The following is a 23,463-nucleotide window of genomic DNA, read 5'->3' on the forward strand; positions in this document are numbered from 1 at the left end:
TTAAAATTATAATTCTTTTTAAAAATATATAGTTCTTCAATTCTAATATTTGTCCATTTTGACAAATCAAGAAATAACAATTTTTTATTTATTACTATATCCTAAATTATTTATTTTGAAAAAGATAGAACTTATTTAAAATCTTAAATTTTAATCCATCAACTTCATAATTAATAGGGGTAAAATGATAAATTCACTTTAGTAATAATTATTTTTTTATTAAATGTGCCAATTAAAAAGTAAACAAATAATTAAAAACAGAGAAAATATGTATTTAAGAATAAAATCAAGTAAAAATTTACAAACTTAATACATTCCTCGTTTGAACAAACAACAAAGTTCATCACCAGTCTCCCATAATTAATAACACGTTAATGTATTTACAAAAATAAAATCTTCTTAGGATAAAATATTTCTATCACCGATTGTAATTGAATCTAAAATCATAAATATCAACTTTTGACTCGGTTCAAATAAAATAAAATAAAATAAAATTCTAGTCAATTTTAAAGTACTAAATATCAGGAATTCTTACCACTTACAAATATATCTTAAAAATTTACATAGCGTTCTTATATAAATCAAGACTATTAGGAGTTCTTACCTATTTCAAATAAATAAAGATTTGATAGTCATAATATTAAATAATAGAAAAATACTTAAAATTACAATTATTTTCTAGGAACACGATTAAAAAACTATTTTCTGTAAGGCAAATTCTTTTAATGAGTGACAAAAAATTCAAAGATAGGTAGACACAGCGTCACATTTGTAATTAACATTAAAATAAAAAAAATAGATTTATATTATGTAAAAGTAATATTCTAATAATTTTTCCACAATAGCGGCCCAACTATAACTATAAAAGTGGATATTTGTGCGTGCCGTGACCGGCCCGATGCCAGGCCCAAAATTTTGTAGACTGATGAGCCCCTTCATAGCATAACAACTGGTACCAAAACCAACACCCAGGCCCTTTTCGTAAATCCAAAAATCTCTTCATATTTATGAAGTAAATTAAGTTGGACAATATTTTTCCCCTAAAATTAAGCTTCACAAAAGTAGGGTTGATCTCTCGATCAAGGACTCTGCCTTGTTCTACAAGTTGTCAATTGTAATATAGAAATCAATGGTTCATGATCGTTTCTGAGAAATTCCATGGCTCTACCTCTCGGCAAGCTCACTATCCTCGTTGGTGCTGGTTCGTACTCTCTCTTTCTCCTGTTTAGTTGATACTTTACACTCTTGCTGCTGAATAACATGTATTATCTTGATATCACAACTTCAGTTTACTGCTTTACAAAATCCTAAGGGGTCGATCATTAGGATCCTCTGGATAAGTATGTTCTTTTGTTAATCTAATACATTGTTTGTTTTGTAATTTAGAAACTCGCATAACTAATAAATGTGTTATTGATGAATAACTAATACATGTTCCGACTTAAAATAATGTACATAGTTTCCTCATAACTAATCCTGTATTACTAATACCATAGCTTTTACCAACTACCAAACGTGAATACCTATTTGCAAACAGAAGTTCATCAATTTTTCGAAAAGTTTGTGACCCAGGAATCTCAGCTTTTAATTGAACATCTACAGCCTTTTTTGATGCAAAAGTAGAGTTGCTTTGTCGTATTTGAGATGTGAATACAACAAATACGTCATAATATATATAGCCTTTTCCTAGCCAGGGAGCAATAACCCTTTATTACTTTTTCTGTGTCTTTCATGCCTAAGCAAAGAAGAAGAGTAGAAGGTTTTGGAAAACAAGGTATGATGTGAAAATAAGACAAGGAGAATAGCTGGAGGAGATGATAGTGATTTTATACAACTTTTGAAGTTCACAGTGAGAGAAAGAACTACTGAAGGAATTTTAAGAGTTGCAACTTTATTTTGTTCTGCATAATATTCATTTTAGGAACTAAAATTGACACTTATGAAATAAAGTAATAACAACGGTATTGGTTGTGTTGAATAACGGATCTCATAATTTGTGCAGGCATTGTTGGGTCAGTACTTGCTAAGGAAGGACGATTGCCAGATGTCTCCGATTTTTTCTCCGGCGCATTTAAGGTCTGGTTGTCATTCACAGTTTAGTGTTTTGAGAGTTTTGGTTGTGTTGCCTTTTAGTTTCTCTACCATGTCAATTCAAAATGAGCTAAATCTAATACATTGTGTCTTCTGACTGTAGATTGCCTTGAGGCAAATTCGACAAGATAAATCAACCAGTTCAACTCCAAAGCCACGCAATGATTCATTGCTGCAGCAGGTTTTGCAATTTCTCTTGCTTGTTCATGTTTGGTGCATATGGTTTTACTCATCTTTGGAATTTGTATTTATTCTTAGTTTGATCATTTTATGATTATGCTGTAGTTAGAAGATTAAAGTTTCTTGTAAAGCTTAAAGTTTACATGTCATCTCTGACAATTGGAAATTCAGTAGTGAAGTTTCTTGATGGATTAGGAAGAAGGCATGGATTGTAGAAGATTGATTTTCGTATCTGTGGTGTGCCATACACTATTTTGTCAATAGGTGTATGACACATATGAGAGTTTAAGAGAGGAGAATAGGACGTCTTTGATCAGCATAGAAAACTTTAGCATTTTCTTTTGCTGGTTATTATGTGGAACTAAACTTTGGATGAGATCTGGGAGTAAATTTTGATAACTAACTGAAGGATGGAAAGCAGGTTGTACTCATTGGGAAAGACCCAATGAATGGTGTAATGAGAAAGGAATGAATCACCATGTGGAGTATCTCGTTAAACTGCCAAACAAAATGAGGCAAGTAACCTTTGACAATAGAAGCCTACAATCTAGCTAGGTGATTGTGGAGGTTATTTTGTCAATACAGATGTAGGCTACGAGGAAAGAAGTTGTCTTCCCAATTTAATCTTAACCAAGATATTTTTATCATTGCTTTCCGGATGAGAAGACATGATATGTCCAAGTCTTGGGCCATCTTTTTCTTGATTTTTTTCCTTACCAATGACATGACCTTAGATTGGAAGGTTTGGAGGACACGTATTTGTGTAGTAGCTTAGTAGGTAGCGTAGTGTTGTTTTGCTTAGGGTGGTTGATATCCATAATTATTCATTATTGTTTTCAAGACTTTATTCTAGTATTTTGTGTATTGTGTTTCAATTATTGCACTATTTTGTTGTAGTTGTTGCTTCCTTCTTGTAGACTTTGCACTGTTGCCTTGTGTCTCACTATATTTTCTTCTTTATATTTGGAATTGCTACATCTGAGCCAAGGGTCTTTCAAAAACAGCCTTTCTACCTCCATGAGGTAGTGGTTAGGTCTGCATACATTCTGCCTTCCCCAGACCCCACTTGTGGGATTTCACTGAGAATGATGTTGTTATTGTTGTTTTCCTAGGGTATTATGGTTATTGAAGATAATGATAATTATTGTGGAAACTATTATTTTGAACCAAGAGCTATTTTATTTAGTATTTTGAGCTAAAATTTTGTCAATTCCGATGTCTCTTATAACAACTCTCTTATGACAAAAATACCACTTCATGCCTTCTCCTAATGCAGTTATTTGATTAAATTGTTAACTTATATCTGTCAGCAATAGTAGTTTCTTTGCAGGGATTTTCTACTAGATGGTTTTCAGTTTTCAAAGTTAATAAGGTCCATGCCTCATTTATTGAGGCATATGGCTTACTTGGTCAATGCCCCCGTTCTAGTTTTGCTTTTCTCCTGGACAAGACTGTAGGGATTAAGGAGAAATGGGGTGGTGGATAATTAATTGAGCTAATCGGAGGCATCTTTTACCCCATAGCGAAGAGTTGAACCAAGATTTCAGGATGAACTAGGTTAAGATGTAATACTTGATTTCGACGTAAAGAATTGTCCTATGCAAAACAACATGTTGAATGAATTGATTATATATTATGAGATTTTGAAATCTTTTCATCTTTAGGGCTATCATGTTGTGAAGGAAGTTGATGAAAAAATTCTTTACTTCAAAATTGCTCTTAAAATTTATTTTCTTGGCTCATTTTTATTTTATATATATTTTGAATGCTTACATACATACATCATCTTTCTCTCGATCCATCACCTATGTGGGCTGATAACCTGAAGGAGTATTTTACTAAAGAGGAGTTTGGCTAACTTGAGCTGTTTTGTGAATAAGGATCTCTAGGCTCAGTAAGCTTGACGTTGGCCTAGACATTTACTTGCATCACATGAACTTAAGATCATGTTTGATCCCACATTCAGAAATTGAGCTTGCGTAAGACACGTTTATGTTCATGAATTATTCATCTTACCTTTTTTTTTGAGACAGTAACAACTTGTATTCTATTCCAAAACAAAAACCAGAACCTGCCACAATAAGTTACAGATTCCTAATTACAGTTCTTGAGAGCACCAGGAAGATCTTTAATCCTATAGCAAAATTTAAAAGGAACCTAAAACATCTTTGATTGATTCTAGATCTACTATGTACTCCTGTTTACACCAAAAAAGGAACAAAACTAAGCAGTTCATCTTAATCTTCTGGATGAAATATCTCTTGTTCTGGAAGCATATGAGATTTCTTTCTTTCCACACGGACCACCAGTTGCAAGCCGGAATGATTTTCCATCTTTCTTTATGTGCGGAAATGCTTGTATAACTGCTCCATATCTTCAGGGTTTGCATAATTTTCCTAGGCATAACCCATTTCATGTCCTTCTGATTGATAAAGACATTCCACAAAATGTTGGTTATTTTACAGTAAAGGAAGAGATGGTTGACAATCTCTACTTCTTCTTCACCACATAGAAGGCACCTAGGACTCAATTGAATATTTTTTTTCATGAGATTTCCCTGGGTCAAAACTGCCTGTTAAGCAAGTAGCCAAGTAAAACAAGACACCTTGTAGGAGATTTTAGTTTTCCATATCAACTTCCATGGCCACCCTCATCTTACCTTTTTTTAATTGAAGTATGAAAATATACATATATGCTATTAAATAAGTTCTTTTAGGCTGTATAATTGATGTGATTTGGTGTTGGGAATTAGAGTGAGTTTTCAGGGACATAAATCTTGAGATTAACCTTTCCGAACATGGACAAAATTTGTTGTCAAAAGGAGATGCTACTCCAACAGCTAAGGAGTATGCGGGGGTGGGGGGCTGGGGGGGGGGTGCATTGTTTTTCAGGTTATAGGAATAACTTCCAAATTTGAGAGGTTGAGGGTATTTGGTCAAGTTGCTCCACAAACAAACAACTTGACAGGATAGGCAAGATGTATGGAGATGGGGCCTATGGGAAAACAACATCATTTCGGTTATGTTGCTCGGATTCTTTGAAAATTGTCAGTAGTTGGTGTGTGTCAGATTCTCCAAAAGTACTGTATTTTTTGGAGAATCCGACATGGGTGTGACATTGAAAGTGAAGAGTCCACATAACTTAGTTTTTCAGTTAAGTCCTGCTATGTGAATTTTCTGATTAGGGAAGAGTCATTTTTTTCCACACATCACAGTGTGGATCCCTAGGGTATTGAGAAACATTTCTTTCACTTGGCTAACCACAAGAGGGGTAATTTCGATGGTGAAAAACTTGAGGAAAAGAAAGATTACTTGTGTCAATTGGTGCGTCATGTGTAAAGAATCAGGGGACGACGTAAATCACCTCCTTTTGCATTGTCGGATAGCACCTTGTTTATGGTTTGGAATTGAGTAGTTGATGCCCACCACTGTGAAATAAACATTGTTTAGCTGAACTTTTAGATGACCGAGTCACCTCGATGAAGACGTAGTCATGTGGACCTTACAAAGAGGCGAATAATAGAGCTTCTAATAGAGTAGAGAGGGATTTTGTACACTTGAGGAATAACCTCTTATCTATTGTTTCCTTTTGGTGCATCTGTGAGATCCTTGTTTGTAAAGAACATTGTGTCATTCCTAAAAAAATAAAATACTTCCATTAGGTTTTCTAATTTTTGGTATTCTCCTTGTATACGGGCATGTTTTTGACCGTCATGTATTGAAAGTTTACCTTAATAAAAAATGATATATTTGAGGGTCATTATATAATTTTCTGCAACACATGGAAAACATTTTGTTGTACTGTATTCAGTCTAAAATTTGCTTAAGCTATAAAGTCTTAGAATATCCCAGTAGACCTGAAAATATGCCCCCCATGGATTGATTTTCAAGTTTGAACTCATTTTTAAGCTCGTTCAGTTTATTGACACGAGTCATGCTCAACTCACAAGATCGATGTGAGCTTGATTGTCCTTGGAGCTTGACTTTATATGCTACTCGAAGTCAAGCTTGAATATGCAGGTCTTGGGGGTTTGGGACTTTGGGGTTGGCAGTTTATAGAATTTAACATTATTGGGTGTTGGAGATCACATACCTTACATTCACTAAAACAATTTTTTGTTGATTCCCTTCTCTAAATATAATGCTTGTGCACCTCAAAAGAAGAAGTACACCGATGAGTGTTACAAATAATTATTTGTGCTTTGCATAGTTGCTTTACATTATCACTCCTTTTCTGCAAGTGTCGATGCTTGTTCCTTAACAACAAATGAATGGTGTAATTGATTTCAAATATCAGCATACCTGCTGCTCTGGAAACAAAAACTTTTTTTTAAAGAGTGATTTTCTTTACAGGTTAATAGCTTACGGCAGGAACTGCAACTCTTGGCTTCAAATAGATCTGTTACAATTGTGACATCAAGTGGATCAGGTTTTTGTTACTACATATCGTTAGTTGTATATGGAAGCAATTAAAGGTTCTTCTGTCTTCTGATGGAAACAACAGGATCTTTATGACAGTAGTGTCTTAGGATATCTATTGTCATTTTCTTAATTTGCCAAGACAAATCGTGGTCTCATTGTCAGTGTACCACGTGCCTTGCAAATTAAAATCTCCTTACCTGTAATACTCTTCTATTCTGCTTCATTTATAGCATTACTTTTTTCAGTTAACTTGTTTTTTTAAAATTGTATTCAGGTTCTAGCAGATATACTATAATCATTGTTGTTGTGGTGATGGGGTATGGCTATATTTGGTGGAAGGTAACACCTTTTATTTCTCTCTGCTAGATGGAACTGTATGTCATGATAATGTTGGATGCACAAATTATGTCTTCTAATTCATGTAACTACCCTCCATTTGACGGTCGACCATACCGTCCTTATCTTAAGGAATTGAGTACAAATTGTTTCCTTGCTCCTAAGAGTTTATTGTTCCTTAACTATGCCCTTCAAACAAACTGTTAAATCAAAAGGCAACTGCTACAGCCCGTGTTAGATATATAATTTTAGTCAAATGTGCAGCCCCATATATATATATATATACACATATACATATATTTTTTTTCCCCTTTCCTGTTTATCATTGCCATGGAAGGGTTGGACAGTTTGATGAGGAGAGCTTCTCTAAACAACTGAATTAGGGGTTTCAGAATCAAAAACAAAATTAATGAGGTGATGGATATTGACTCATTTACCATATGCGGATGGCACAATAATTTTTTGTGAAGCAGAGCAGGAACAACTCTGTCACATCAGAATTATTCTGGTAATTTTTGAGGCATCTGGACTTAAGGTGAATTGGAGGAAAAGTAGCATTTTTCCTATTAAAGAGGTCCAACAGATTCAAGCTTTGGCTAATATATTGAAGTGCAAGATAGAGAGGTTGCCTACCGTTTATCTAGGTATGCCATTGGGTGCTAAGCATAAAGCAGTTAGCATCTGGAATGATGTACTAGAAAAATTAGAGAGGAGACTGGCACTTTGGAAATCTCAATATCTATCCTTGGGGGGAAGAGTCACTTTGATTAATTGTGTTTTAGACTCTTTGCTAACATATGTGATGTCACTTTTTTCAATTCTTGGCAAGGTAGTAAAAGCTAAGCTATAGACTCATTGAGAAACTTGCTTTGGCAAGGTAACAAGATTGAAAAGAGCTAGAACTTAGTTAAATGGATGGCGATTCAACAGTGCAAAAGATATGGGGGTTTGGGAGTAAGAAACGTAAAGGTACATAACAACAGCTTACTCACCAAATGTTGTGGAGATACAATTTGGAAGATCGAGCTCTATGGAAGGAACTCATTCAACACAAGTATGGTCAGGAAGATCAATGGTGTTCAGAGGAAGTGACAGAAACATATGGTGTGGGAGTATGGAGGACTATAAGAAACCTATGCCTGACTTTCCGAGACAATGTAAGGATAAAGGTTGGTCGAGGAAATAAGGCTCTGTTCTGGAAGGAAGACTGGACTGGTCAAGGGTCCTTGGAAAATTTATTCCCTGGGTTGTTTTCCATTTGCCTGAATCCTGACTGCAAAATACAAGAGGTTTGGTCCCCACAAGGATGGAATTCGCTCTTTAGGAGATTTCTTAATGTTTGGGAAATAGAGTGGGTAACGGATATGCTAGCTTTGATTGGAGATATTCCTAGCACAAATCTAGTAACAGATCAATTGTTATGGAGGCATCATACTAATGGTCAATTCTTTGTGAACAGAATGTATAAAAGGGATCTAGCCACAATTGCGGGGAAGAAATCAGGGCCATGGAGTGCTATATGGAAGAGTGTAGCCCCTACTAAGGTGACATGTTTCACGTGGTTGGTAACTAGGAGAGCTTGCCTGACACATGATAAACTTCAAAAGAGGGGAAAAATTATTGCCTCAAGATGTTATCTTCGTAAAGAGGCCCTAGAAACCAACAATCATCTGTTTCTCCACTGCAAAGTAACAACACAAGTATTGGCTCTATTTACCAATATAATGAGTCTAAATTGGATTATGCCAGAACATACAGCAGACCTACTAAGTTGCTGGGTCTGAAGGAGAGGTAGTAAAAGTCAGAGGAGGTGGTGGAGAACCGTACCTGCTTGTATCTGGTGGAGCATTTGGAAGGAGAGAAATCCGAGAATTTTTGTAGGGAAAGAATGCACTATAGAGAAGATTAAGTGGAAAGTAATTACCACTTCAGGTTTTTGGTGTAAAGAAATGAACATAGAAGAAGAAATTCAACTAGCGGATTTCATAGGAGCTTTGTAAGTGGTCCTGTTTTTTTGTTGGTTTTTCTATGTAACTAACACTTTTGGAGGTGGCCAGCATAGCCCTTGATGCTGAGGAATACAATGTTACCAGTTGCAAAAAAAATTGTTTTTATAATCATGGTGTCCGAGCCAGCTTTCACGTACCTCAATTAATTCCACGAGACCTGCCATTTCCCACCAGCAATAGGTACTAAGTAACCCTTGTCCACCAAGGCTAGAATTGATGAGAAGAAATCACCTAGTGGTTTGTCTCTATTGGGATTTGAACTTGAGACCTCACAGTCCTCAACCCACTTCATGACCACTATGCCACATCCTTCGTTGCAATCTATTTACATTTATATTGGTAAACGAGGTGGAGGTTAATAGTTAAGATTATTTGCCTGCTAGTTCGGATGCCACAGGCTTGGATGTTTTCTAAATGAGTTTTTTGTCAATGACTGCACCTTAGAATTGACTTGCATGCTTGTAGGGTTGGAAGCTTCCTGAATTTATGTTTGCGACCAGGCGGAGCTTATCTGATGCATGTGGTAGTGTGTCCAAACAGCTTGAGAGTGTATACACATCTATTTCTGTAAGTTCTTATTTCCTGATTTACTGTTTTTATCTATACTATTCTAAAAGGACAGTCCCTACACAAAATTTTGGACTTTTTTATTCATAAAAAGTAGATTTCACATTGTACACTTGTAATTTAATTGTTTTTATAATATTTATGATTTTGAAATCAACTGCTCCCTCTGTCCCATTTTTTGTGATTGCACTTTGATTGTACACAAAATTTAAGAAAGAATATTTGTGACTTAAAATCATCTATTAAGGTAAAGTAAAATGCTTAATGTTAATTATTTCTAAATATTGAAAAATATCATTCTTTTGGGACAAACTAAAAATGAAATTGTATCACATCATTTAGGTTGAAGGAGTAAAATTTTGGTTATTTATTCTTTCCTTATAGTATGTAGAATGTCTGTATTTAGGGTTTTCAAAACGACTAAGATTTTACTTTACACAAACCATTTTCTTACTTGAACTATGTAATATTACTATAAGTTCGTTCTTTTATCATCATATACATTTATTTGAAGCGAAATTTAGCTCGGTGGGGTCAAAAGTACTTCATTTAATGCGCATGTTATTCTACATTTTAGGTGTTGTAAATACATGACAGTGAATTTACCTGTAGTTAATCTGAATGGATTCATCTATAATGCCAGTTCAATTCAAGTAGCTATGTTAAGGGAGTTGTAACTTGTAAGCTTCTTAACATTAGAGAATACACGGACAAAGAGGGAAGAGGAAATATGTGGGTAGCTAAAACCTTGGGAGCTGAAAGTAACATGGTAAAATTAATTTCTACACAAGCTTATACAGGGGGCTTAAAAGACCAGATATAATTACTAAGGTTGAATAGAGGTGTACTCCAAATTAATTATGATACTGTACTAATTTTTAACCTTTTCTTTTCATTATGAAAAAGGAAAACTATGTTGTTAGAATCTTTCTAATAAAATCTCATAACCACTTGATCTATTATAAGGGTTACAGTGATAATACTTCATAGTTCCCGATGCTTAGATTATAATATATTTAGATCGCGAAGTAAAATTATTTTCATATTATTATTTGTACTTTTGTGTTAGTTGACAAATATTTGAAGAATCGTGAAAAATGTATTTCTATGTTACTTGTTTGTTTTCAGGTTGGTCATTTTTAACTTCACATTGTCGCTTATCAATTTTTTAGGAGCTATAGAGCCAACTTCATTCATTTCTTATTCTAATAGACCTAAAGATTCAAAATTTATTGTGTTATTTGACAATTTTTCGAAGAATCGTGATGAATTATTGTTATTACTTTGTTTTCAGTGTAAGGTCACAAAAATTAACAACAATTTTCTTAATATAATCCCATAGAAGTCCTCAGAAATCACAGTAAGGCATCTATGTACTTCTGTTAGGTAGAATTTCTCCTTATTGAGCTTAGCTAGATGAGTTCAATGTTCACCATTTTATGGGAATTTACCCATTTTTTAGTATTCTATCATTCAAACACATTATTTAATAACATTTATGTAATTTTTTAAGTTGTTTTCATTGATATGAAGGACACATGCAAAGTGCGTACCCAGAAACTAGTATATTCAAACATGTGAAACTCAAGAGTGAGTTGGACAATAGTTACATCGTGTAATTGCCATGTGCCATAGTTGTGAAGTGGATATTGTGTGCTTGGTGCAAGTCTAATGCCATTGGAAAGTTTCCAAGGGTTATTACCTTAGTTTGTATTGGCAGTGGTGAATTCAGACCGTTCCTTGTTGCAGCTCTGTGTCCACTCATCTCGAACTTCACAATTGAGGTTGCACTTCTCTGTTTGTGTGTTACATATCTCTTGTTGATGAAAATAGTCATCAAGCTAGGATGGTTACCTCCCAACTGCGGGCCCTAAAATGACACTTGTGAAACAGCCTTTTCACAACAGAATACTCATCAGCCTAGGAATTTGACATTCATACTATAGACTCTTTTTCTTTTGATAATTGTGGTGTGCGGGCCAGTTAGTGGCACTCAGTGTGCACCTCAACCAATTCCATGGGTTACCTTGTGCCTCTCGTCAGCACATGTGCCAATAACTCTGTTTATCAATGCTTTGGATAAATGGGAAGAAGACATAGTGTTTTGTGTCACCTGAGATTTGAACTTCAAACTTCATGGTTCAAAACCCATTCATTGACCACTAGGATAAACCCTTGGGTAGCATTCCTACAATTACTCCTTATTATGTTGGTTCTCATAAAAAGGTGTAGTGCTCCCGAATTGGTGATTATTGGCATGATTTTACTTCTAATATTTAGACACCTATTGTGTATGTGTGCTCATTGACATATGGCACTACCATTATAGAATTTCTGCAGCTGGCTCATGATCCAGAGTTATCTACCGTGACTCTTTAAAAAAAGAAAAAAGAATAAAGAAAGAAAAATGAACTGCATGGTTCAGGTCATTCTGCATGTGGCTATCACATAAAAGATGCCCAAGGTTTGCTCACTTTCGTAATTATGCAATCGGTCCAATGTACTTGTGTTGTCTATCCCCTGGTGATGAGGGTAGTTAGTAAGGGGTCGTTTGTTAAGGAGTATTACGAGAAGTAGTCCATATTATGTATGACATTATTTAGTACTATTTTTGGTAATATTTAGTAGATGGTGTACTTTTTAAATTGAAAGTTGATGTTTTGTGCGTGTTCAATTTATTAAGATGACAATTATATACCCTTAAGTCATTCAAGAGAGAAAATAGCAAACATGTGAACAAAATTGTTCTTTAGTTAGAAGGCCATAAGAAAAATAATATTGTCTAGCAATTATCTACCTTGACCCAATTATATGTAATAGAAAATCCCATAATAATTCAAGGGTATAATTGGAAATAAGCTTTCTAATTTACTCAAAACACAAAGATGTGGTGGAAAACAATGAACCAAACATTTGGTAAAAAATAAACCCTGCATTACTAATCCTTGCACTACTGTCCATGCTTTACTAATCCTTGCGTTATTAATCTCTGTACAAAAAGACCGCTAAGCATACTGGAGAGATGTCTGTTAAGACTATGACCATTGCTTGCTTGCCTGGTGTAATATTTATGTTCTCCATTAGATACATTACCTTTTCTTCTATGTTTTAGTGTCTTTAAAATTTATTTTTTTCCTTTATGTTGCCAGGCCACAAAGCGCCATTTAGCTTCACGAATTGATCGCGTGGATACTAAAATTGATGATTGTGTGGATAATACTGCTGCAACGAGAGACGAGGTGAGACCAATAATGGCTTGTACATTTAGTTAGGTTGAAGCTTTTAGATTCTTGTAATTGATGCGGCATCATTAAATGTATAGGTTTCTGAAATTCGAGGAAAAGTGAGAACATTTGGTGAGGATGTCCAGTCAGTTCATCTTGTTGTCCAATCATTGGTGAGAAGATCTTCTATCTATCAGCGTTTTGTTTTCACTTTATGTGCCAATTAAGCTTTTCTTCTTACACAGTAGGTTTTTGCTTCATATTGGGTTTTCCACTTCATTCGGTTACATTAGGGTTTTTACAGCTCTACTTTCGTTAGCAAAATTTGATTGTCATGTGGAACTGAAAACTGCCTTTTCTTATATGAACAGGAGACAAAAATTAGTAGAATTGAAGGGAGACAGGTACTTGAATTGTCTTTGCTATTTTCATAATTTTGATTTAGCTTAAATTATGTCCATGTTATAGTAATGGTGGTATTATGATCTGTTGTGTAGAATGAAACAAACTATGGTGTGGGAAAGTTGCTTTCTTTTGTGAGGAGCATTGAAACTAGGAGACCCAAGGAGCAGATTGAGGTATGACTTCTCTTAATGTTTGATATCATTTTTCCCTATGTTTTCTTCTAACTATTGTGTTTTCAATGTGTAGGCACCTCCATCTAGCTCATCTAGACCTGCTCTTGAATTACCATCAGTCGCTTCCTCAGCACGGGTAGACTGAAACTATTTTTACGTTGCTGGGTCAATAGTTTCTTGTTTATATTTATAGTTAAAGGGCTTATCGTGTCGCAGACCTAGTTCTTCTTCCTTCTCTTGTTTGTCTGTCTTTTTATGGTATTCCTCTCCTGGGGAGTTAAAAAAGTTAAATGATCTACTTATATTGCAAGACCACATTAATTATGACTTCCAAAGTATATCTTCAGTCATGTGGATGGGCTGACTATGCTGCCTTTGTATAAACAGATTCATAGACATGGCAAATTTTACATTGTAGATTGATTACTTTGCTTTTTATATTGGGTTTTCAGTTCTTTTTCATGCCAATCTTGTGATAACTATGCACCGTCGTAAAAAAGTTAAATGATCTACTTATATTGCAAGACCACATTAATTATGACTTTCAAAGCATATCTGCAGTCATGTGGATGGGCTGACTATGCTGCCTTTGTATAAACAGATTCATAGACCTGGCAAATTTTACATTGTAGATTGATTACTTTGCTTTTTATATTGGGGTTTCAGTTCTTTTTCATGCCAATCTTGTGATAACTATGCACCGTCTAGTAATAACCTGCATTTTGCTTTCTTGATTTTCTTCTGCAGGCTGAGTCTTTGCCTCCAAGTTTATCAGTCGAATCATCATCTCCATCTGCTTCTAGTGTATCTCCGAAGGTTAGTTGGTTAGTCTTGGCAGTGATTTACTGCCCCATTTAAGAGTTTATTAGCTTTATAGAAGCAGTGTTTTTATTAGAAAAATTCTAACTTAGCTTCGACTGGATACACCATGACACTGGGGCCTTCCCAGAGTGTAAGTAGCTTATAGTTTCCAATTTTGGTGTTCAACAGAAAATATTAGTTGAAGGTGTTTCTGATAAAGCTCTTTATCATCTTCGACTTCTAATTAGAAGAACTAATCCTCCTTTAAACTCTTTGCAGCGTCCTTTGCATGGTGCTGTATCTGCCTCAGGCCTTAAGGTAGTAATAATTCTTTCAAGTTCTAAACTTTTAACCATGGCTATGCAGTTCTGAAATTAGTTCCTCTTTTGTTTTTGTCTCTTTAGGAGCTTGGAGGTATATCAGATGTAGTCGAAGTGTCAAATGAAAGCAGTCCTCAGGTTTCCAATGCTGTTTTCACCTCGGAACAGAGGAGCAATGAGAACTCTGGTTTTGGTAGCGTGTATGGGCGTAAATTTGCAGGCGTTGGTGCTTCTTTTCTCACAAGAAGCCGCAGTGCTATGCAGAGTTTTAAGTGAGGTGGTTCACCAATCATTATAATAATTGAACTTCTCTATGGTACATATTAAAAGTAGCGTTGCTGCTGAGCATGTATCTTTGCTCAGGGAGTATTTTGCCATTTTTTGATGGCTGCTGAATTTTGTAGAGCCAATATTTACCGAGGTACTTAGTAGGATACATGTGTAAGTTCAGGCTAGAAATTGTTTAGATAAGCTGAAGAAAGGAAAAACAGGAAATTGGATGAAGGGATCTTCATGTCAATTTATCTCCTTGACTCCATAGAAAAAAAATGATTTGCTGTTTTCTGCATGTTCATTTTCTGCAGCTGGTCGTACCTAGGTCTTTACTTTGTATCTGTTGGGTTTGATGTGTTGCTTCTGGGCCCCTGTAGTACTTAGACCTTGAGCAGTTCTCTGTTTCAATGATGATCGAATGCATAGTCCAGGAATGATACTCAAATATGCTGCAGTGGAGATGACGGTCTGGATCCGCCATTGGTGAGCGTTTTTGAAATCCTATGGTGTCAAACGCTCATGCAGGTTGAAACCTTGTTGATTGATAATTTGGTATAATTGTTAACATCAGTTGCTATTTGTGCATGAGTCTGTAGCTCTGAATCTGTAAGAAACTTATTTCCATTTCTAATTGCTGTAAGATATATAGCATACGTACTAAAACATATGTTTAACAGCAATTCAATAAAACCAACGAAAGTAGAAAACGGAAAAGCAACAACAATGCCATCATGTCGTCTTGTTGAATATGAGCTGAAATCAATCAACTCTAGGGTTGTAGGACTGATTTTGATAGTCTTAATTCATGTATTGTCAATGTCTGGCATCTGAAGTGAAGAAAATTTTAAGGCATCTTCTGTTAACACACACATAATGCCTCCCTCCCTCCTTGATATGTTTATCTCATTCACCACCATAGTAATATTCCATCAAGAATCTTATTCATGGCCATTGGATGATCAGTTTCCATCACTACTGGAACTAGGTGGTTTAATAAGCAGAATTCCATGCAGATTTCAATGGTAAATATATTTTGAAGCCAACGATACCTTGTATATGTTAAATCATGTTTTGAAGCCAACGATACACTGTATATGTTAAATCTTTGAAGTAACACCGTACGTACGTCCATGTGTTACTATGTTTCTTCTTTTTCAGAGCTGCCATAAAATAGAGAGTAGAATCTGCTTTCAATATTGGCTTGAGCTTGTATGTTCTTAACCAATAGTCCACCATTTGATCACCGTACAAAAGGATCTCCATGTTTTGGCCACAAATGATCTCGTGAGAAACAGTAGAGATGCCAATCCTAGATAATATTTTATCAATAAGAATTTTATATTTTCATAGCCTCCACACACACACAAAAAAAAAAAAAACAGACCTTCAAAACCAACCCCTTCGATTCATATATTTTGATAATATTACTTTTATGAGCCTTTATCTAATTATATAAGTACTCTTTTCGTTCAATTTTACTTGTCATGTTGCATTTTTCGAAAGTCATTTTGACTAATTATCAAAGTTAAATTTAGATTTTATATTAATTTGATATTTTAAATTAAAAAAATTAAATATTCAAAAACTATATGAAAAGTACTATAAATTGCAAATTATTTGTATATCAATATGATGAAAAAAATTACATCTTAAAATGTTAGTCAATTTTTATAGTTTGACTCTAAAAATAGAAATAATGACAATTAAAAATAGATAAAGAATAAAAACAATGAAATTTAAAAATAGATGAAAGTAATAGTTTTAAGCACTATGGTGTGCATCGTAATTTGGGTACATCCTATATATGATTCTACACTTTTTTTGATATTAGAATGTTTAGATTTTACAAGAGCTAAATGGAGAATTTTTGTGGGAAACTGTGAAGCAGGCCCATCACGTATAAAGTATCGGGAATCAGGCTCTCTTTTACAATATAGTCAAATTAAATAGGAAATTTTTTAAAATATTAATATTTTAATATTTAATAGAGTATACTGTTAACATTTATAATAATAGTGATAATGTTAAAATTTTATCTTATTATGTATGTTAATTATATTTTAATTATTTTGTTTAATTAAAAAGAATATAAAATTTATATAACAAACAAGAGTTATTTAGGGAGAGAAAATTTATAAAAAGTAACTAATGCTTAAAACTCTCAACATCATTACAACTTATATAAAAATTGAACGATAAATCTGTCAATTATTCATGATGTTCATCAATTACAAAAAAATTCTTGCGAGGTTTATGTTTTGAAAAATAATCTGGGTAAAAGCTTTTTGGAAAATAAACAGGATAGAAAAATCTAAAGTCAGGTATGTTTTAGTTTATTAATCCTTATTTTTTTGTATTTGATGGAGATTTGATGCGATTTTGCTTGTATAATTATTAATCATATGTATTTGTGTTTTGAATTTTTATGTATTTTGATCAATGCAATTATCATTATTTTTCTGGGTTTGTCGACATTGCTTCTTTTTTTTTTAATTCAAATATACTGATTTATTATAAAAAAAAATAAAGACTATTCTGATTTGAATTTGTTTTGTAACTTTTGTATAAACAGAATACAAAATACATTAATTATATGAAATACAATATATAATTCTAAATCTATGGATACAAAAATACATTAAAACTATGAAATACAAAAATACATACTGACTAAAACATCAAAATTCAATATACACTTTCAAATCTATGAATACAAAAAACATTAAAAAAATAAATACTAACTATAACAGAATCAAAATTCCATATACACTTACAAATCTAATCGATAATAGTAAATACACATACATTGACATAATTAACAAAAAAAAAAAAACAGAATATCAAAATAAAAATAAATATATGAAATACAAAAATACACTTTCAAACGCATTGTAACATGTATTTATTTGAATCTTAAAATTTACTAAACATATTCAACTAAACATGCAAGACACATACATGCAAAAAAAAATACCTCTTCTCCAACAAATTGATCTTCTTCAACTTTGTCGTTATGAAATACACAATCAAACTCATAATATGTGTTACATTGACATAACTAACACAAAAAAAAAGCAGAATACCAAATGTCACGACCCAAAAATGGACGTGATGGCACTCGTCTTATCCCACCAAGACAAGTAAGCCTAAAACTCAACTATTACAATAAAAATGCGGAAAATTTACCATCAACTTACAGTATACCCCAAAACCTGGTTGTCACGTGTACAAGCCTCTAAAGTATTACAATCGGATCAAAAGAAAATATAAGTCTCATATGATATTGTTTCTAGAGTAGAACAAAATCATAAAAAAGAGTAAGGAGGGATGCTGAGATGACCAAAAACTACCTCACAAAATCTCCAGGAAGCCTCGGAAAAGAAGAGAATATATCATAAAAGTCCGAGCTAGTAACCTACAAAAATTTGTAGAAGCAAGGGGTGAGTACCAAACCACACGGTACTCAGCAAGTAAACCTCTAAACACAAGCTAAGGGGATGAAATACGGGTACTCCTACCACCCCAACCGAACCTCCACAACTACAACCTGCAAAAACATCAGCCCAACCTAACAACTCACAGTTTACATAGAACGTAACTCAACAACAACATCTAGACAAATTACATATCCTCCACAACAACACTTTAACAAATTACATATCCTCCACAACAACACTTTAACAAATTATATATCCTCAACATCAACACTTAAACAAATTAGATATCCTCAATAGCAACACTTCCAAAAATTTACATATCCTCAATAACACACTTCAACAAATTACATATCCTCAACAACAACACTTCAACAAATTATATATCCTCAATAACAGGCTCAGTATTCAACCATCACAAGTTCCGCAAAAAGGCAATCACTAGATCAACAAAACACAATATCAAGTTCACTAATGATAAGTATGTGCAATGTAATGGAATGCAATGTCAAGTATAATGATGCATGTCTGACCTAGTGATACACACCCGCTGTCTCTCAGTCCGGGACCCATGGGGGACATATCTTTCCATGCATCTGTCGCGGCGCACGACACGACCCTCGATAACAGTAACTATCGCGGTGCGCGATACGTCCCTCGAAATATAGTATCCATCGCGGCGCGCGATACGTCCCTCGAAATATAGTATCCATCGCGGCGCGCGATACGTTCCTCGAAATGGTACATCCTCTTTAAGTTATCATTCTTTCTCAATGCACATAACACTTTCACAACCATGTCTCAGAATAATGCAATGACATGTTCACACAAATAATGAGGAGATGACCATTTTCATAACATTGCACAGTTCACAACCACACAAACATGAAATCACATCAACAATGATTCAACAAGCCATCAAACTTTTCTCAACACATCACACATAAGTAATTAATCACATCGCCTTATGTTATCCCTTTTATTTCATCATTAGAATTAATCAATGTGGACAAGTCAACCCATCACCAATCCCGTTACTCCCAAACATATATCACAAGGAAATACACACATTTCATACACTTAACAAGAGTTTAGAAATCCACTTGCCTCAAATAGTAGAACAATCACTCCGGAACTTGAGTCTTCTCTTTTTGTTGAACTTCCAACTCAAAAAAATCTATTCAAATAAGTAACCACGATAAGACTTCGAAACTAACAACACCCAACTCTATAATCAAGTTCCTAACCTTCAAGCCTAGGGTTAAGTCATAACTCCTCCAAACACTAAAACCCTAATAGTTTTCATTTAATATAATATACCTAATATTTAATTACATATCTTAATATCTCAAAACAAGAATCATAATATGATAAAAGAGGATCAAAAATTACAACTCTATTAGCGCTTAACCTAGAACTTAGAAGTAAAGAAAATTTTCGATACTCCACAGTGTCATATATTCCCATTCCATCACTTCCCAATTCATTATGATTTATGCAGTGATTACCTAATAATTATAATATAATATAAAGTCTTCACTTTCAACTATCTTGTTTCTCCTCCTAAGTCATAAAACGTGGAATCTATATATAAGCTTTTGTAAATTTATCACATAATCCAACATAAATAATAACAATTTAATCTCTATCCATATGCAATACAATAGTTAGGCACAATTACCTGCTTCACTGGATCGGTCGAGCGGTGATGAAATCCTCTTCGAGAGGCCATTCGTTCTTTTATATTATTTTTTCCTTTAACTGATTAGGGCAAATAATTATAACCCACTAAATAGTTAAATAAATGTTAGTTATTTAATAATTAACCATCAATTAATTCACTCTAGTTAAATGAATATTTCAAATTTCCAAAAATGACCTTCCGGGTCATTACACCAAAATACAATAAATATATGAAATACAAAAATACATTTCCAAAACCATTGCAACATGTATTTATTTGAATCTTAAAATTTACGAAACAAATTCAACTAAACATGCAAGACACATATCATACAAAAAAAATATACACCTTCTCCAACAAATTGATCTTCTTCAACATCGTGGTTATGAATTTGTGTGAGATTTAGCACACCGACAGAGTCCTGCATTTTTCCCCGTCGTATATCCTCCACAGATTTAGAAGCGGAACCTGCATTGTTGTTTATTTCTTGAGTGAAAAAAATATTAAATGATGAAAAATCAGAAGAAATTTGATTATTTTGTCCAATATCTCTAGTAAGTCTCTTGAAATAGTCCATGAAAGATAGAATTTTGGATTATCAAACCCTAAAATAGGTTTTAAGAACAAGAACAAATAAATAAAAATTAAAAAAAAGTAAAATTAGTAAGCAAATAATAAGGAAGATGGAAAACATAATACCCAAATCAATGTTAATCTTCAAATCCAATCTTGCAATGAAATTAAAGAAAAATAATAAAAAATAATAATATATTGAATATGAAATCTGGGGATATTTGTTTTGATTTGAAACAAACTTAGAAAGAGAATTGAAAACATGCGTAAATAATGAGAGAGAAATTGAAAAGGACTTTATATCAATGAGAGAGAAATTGAAACTAACTTTAATATGAAAGAGAAATTGAAAATAACTTTAATATCTATCCAGTTACAGAAATATAAGAGCGTTTAATCTATGAGAGAGAAAACATGTGTGTAAACAATGAGAGAGAAAATCTGATTTATATCATAATATTTTTATTTTTAAAAGGGAAAAGGGTTTGATATACCCCTCAACTTTGTCATTTAGAGCTGATATATCCCTTGTTATGAAAGTGACTCATATATACCCCTACTTGTAAACAAATGACTCACATATACCCTTTTCCTCTAACGGAAATAAAAAAATAATAATTTTAATCTAAATTTTTATTATTTTTTCTAAAAAATATAATCTCATATGAGTAAATTTAATCCTCGTCAAACATATTTTTTTTTGACTTTTTTTTGTTTCAATGACTAATTTATAATTATTATTTTGATAATCAAATTTATTTATGTTTCGTTAATATTTTTGTAAAACTTATTGTAGATGATCAATTTTTTTTCGAATACGAAATTAAATTACAATACACACAAAAAATAATTTAATTTTTTATTCTTTAAACTAAGGAATGAAAGAAAAAAAATAAAAATAAGAATAAGAAATTCAAATAATTATAATAAAAGAAGTCAAAAAATAATTTATGTATGAAAAAAATTAAAATATGCCTTGAACTTTGATAGAAGAATCATATATACCCCTAAATAATTTTTGTAAAAAAAATTAGAAGTAATAAATATAAATTTAAAACTAATTTTTTAACATCCGTTAAATGAAGGGTATATGTGAGCCATTTTGTAACGGCAGGGGTATATGTGAGCCGTTTGTATAACGGTAAGGGCATATATGAGCCACTTTTATAACGAGGGGTATATGAGCTTCAAATGACAAAGTTGAGAGATATATCAGACCCTTTTCCCTTTTTAAAATAATGACATTTTTGACATGTTTACTTATATTATTAAATTATGGATGTTATCGCTCAATAAGTTAATTTTTTTTGACTAATTAGCTAAATTATCCAAATTAAATTGATTTTAGTCTGCACACCGATTTTTTCTAAGACTCTAGTTCAATTAGTAAAGAGAAATGGGGGTTTTCAATGAATTATTGGAGCTTTTCTACTCCCATTGATTATCATATACAAAAAGGTCTTTTTGACTTTTCTACCAAATGTCACTTAGAGCCTGTTTGGATGAGTTTAATAGCAGGTTAAACTAACTTAAAAGTCAGTTTTTGACTTATTAGAGTGTTTGACAAATATCAAAATAATTAATTTTAAGTAAAAAATAACTTATTTTCAGCCAAAAGCTAAAAGTTAGATGAGGGGTGTTCTTTTTAACTTAAAGTCATCTTATATTGACCGTGTATATAACCTTTTTACCCTTAATTCTTTTATTATTCTTATTATTCTTATTCTTATTCTTATTATTCTTATTCTTATTATTATAGTTATTATTATTATAATTATTAGTATTATTATTATTTTATTACTTTATTGTTATTATTATTATTTATTTTATTATTCTTTATTATTATTATATTATTATTATTATATTATAATATTATTATTAATATTTTTTATTATTATTTTTATTCTTAATTATTATTATATATTATATATTATTATATATCATTATTATTTTCATATTATTATTATTATTTATTATATATTATTATTATATATTTTTATTACTATTAATATTTTATACATTATTATTATTATTATTATATTATTATTATTATTATTACTATTTTCATATTGTTATATTATTATTGTTATTTATATTTAATTATTTTTTTACTATTACTATTATTTATTTTATTATTCTTTATTATTATTATTATATATTATTATTATTATTAATATTTTACTATTTTATTATTATTATTTATTATTATCATATATTATATACTATATTATTATTATATTATTATTATTATTATTATTATTTTTGTATTATTATTATTATTATCATTATTATTGTTATTACTATTTTCTTATCATTTTCATTTGTTATTATTAATTTTATATATTATTATTATTATTATTATATACTATTATTATTATTATTTTATTTATCATTATTATCATAATAGTTATTATAATTATTTTCATATTATTATATTATTATTATTATTATATATAATAATAATTATTATAATTATTATTTATAAACAATTTGTAATAAGAAAGAAATATGTGATTGATAGCAAAATATAATTTCTTATGGATGTAAAGTATAAATTAATTTTGTTTTATTTTTTTAAGTATAAAAACCTTAGATTAATCAACTTTTATCATGTTAACAACTTTTAAGGGTATTTCAGATATTTTGATTAAAAAAAGTGTTTATCAACACTTATTTACCAAACACATCAACGATTTTTTTTTCAACTTCAACACTTTTATCCAAATACATAACTACTTATTTTAAAAATAAGTTCCAGCACTTTCAAAAGTATTTTTTAAAAACTACTTTTAAGCCCATCCAGACGGGCTTTTAGTCATCTTTACCTCGCTGCAACACCTGTGAAAACGGAGGACTTCATTAAGTGACCCCACCATCATCCTCTAAGCGATCAGAATAAGGTAAAGCTTGAAGATAAATTTTATACTTAATTAATAGTTTAGTCCCTCTAATTAGGTGGGCGCAGACCTGAA

At 32.2% G+C, this 23,463-nt stretch overlaps 1 protein-coding gene across 2 annotated transcripts; it reads left to right on the plus strand.

Annotated features, from left to right (window-relative positions):
• The first annotated feature begins 966 nt into the window (after nucleotides 1-966).
• Nucleotides 967-15,463, plus strand: LOC101250989 (uncharacterized). 2 transcript variants are annotated; one of them, XM_004239189.5, is made up of 14 exons: nucleotides 967-1,201; nucleotides 2,003-2,076; nucleotides 2,195-2,272; nucleotides 6,624-6,699; nucleotides 6,967-7,031; nucleotides 9,503-9,604; nucleotides 12,754-12,843; nucleotides 12,927-13,001; nucleotides 13,200-13,232; nucleotides 13,326-13,406; nucleotides 13,480-13,542; nucleotides 14,154-14,222; nucleotides 14,487-14,525; nucleotides 14,612-15,463. In XM_004239189.5, exons 1-14 carry the CDS (start codon nucleotides 1,159-1,161, stop codon nucleotides 14,801-14,803), a joined length of 1,080 nt encoding a protein of 359 aa, XP_004239237.1. In that variant the 5' UTR covers nucleotides 967-1,158; the 3' UTR covers nucleotides 14,804-15,463. The 2 variants fall into 2 exon arrangements, with proteins under 2 accessions (XP_004239237.1, XP_010321015.1); XM_010322713.4 differs by lacking the exon at nucleotides 967-1,201 and adding an exon at nucleotides 1,713-1,774.
• The last annotated feature ends 8,000 nt before the right edge of the window (nucleotides 15,464-23,463 follow it).

Source organism: Solanum lycopersicum, chromosome 5 (assembly GCF_036512215.1).
Source record: "Solanum lycopersicum chromosome 5, SLM_r2.1".
Taxonomy (NCBI): Eukaryota; Viridiplantae; Streptophyta; class Magnoliopsida; order Solanales; family Solanaceae; genus Solanum; species Solanum lycopersicum.

Coding starts and splice junctions, on each gene's coding strand:
- LOC101250989 (XM_004239189.5), top strand. CDS start 1,159: ATGGCTCTACCTCTCGGCAAGCTCACTATCCTCGTTGGTGCTG. Junction 6,700..6,966: donor TGTGACATCAAGTGGATCAG/GTTTTTGTTACT, acceptor AATTGTATTCAG/GTTCTAGCAGATATACTATA. Junction 14,223..14,486: donor CTTCTAGTGTATCTCCGAAG/GTTAGTTGGTTA, acceptor AACTCTTTGCAG/CGTCCTTTGCATGGTGCTGT.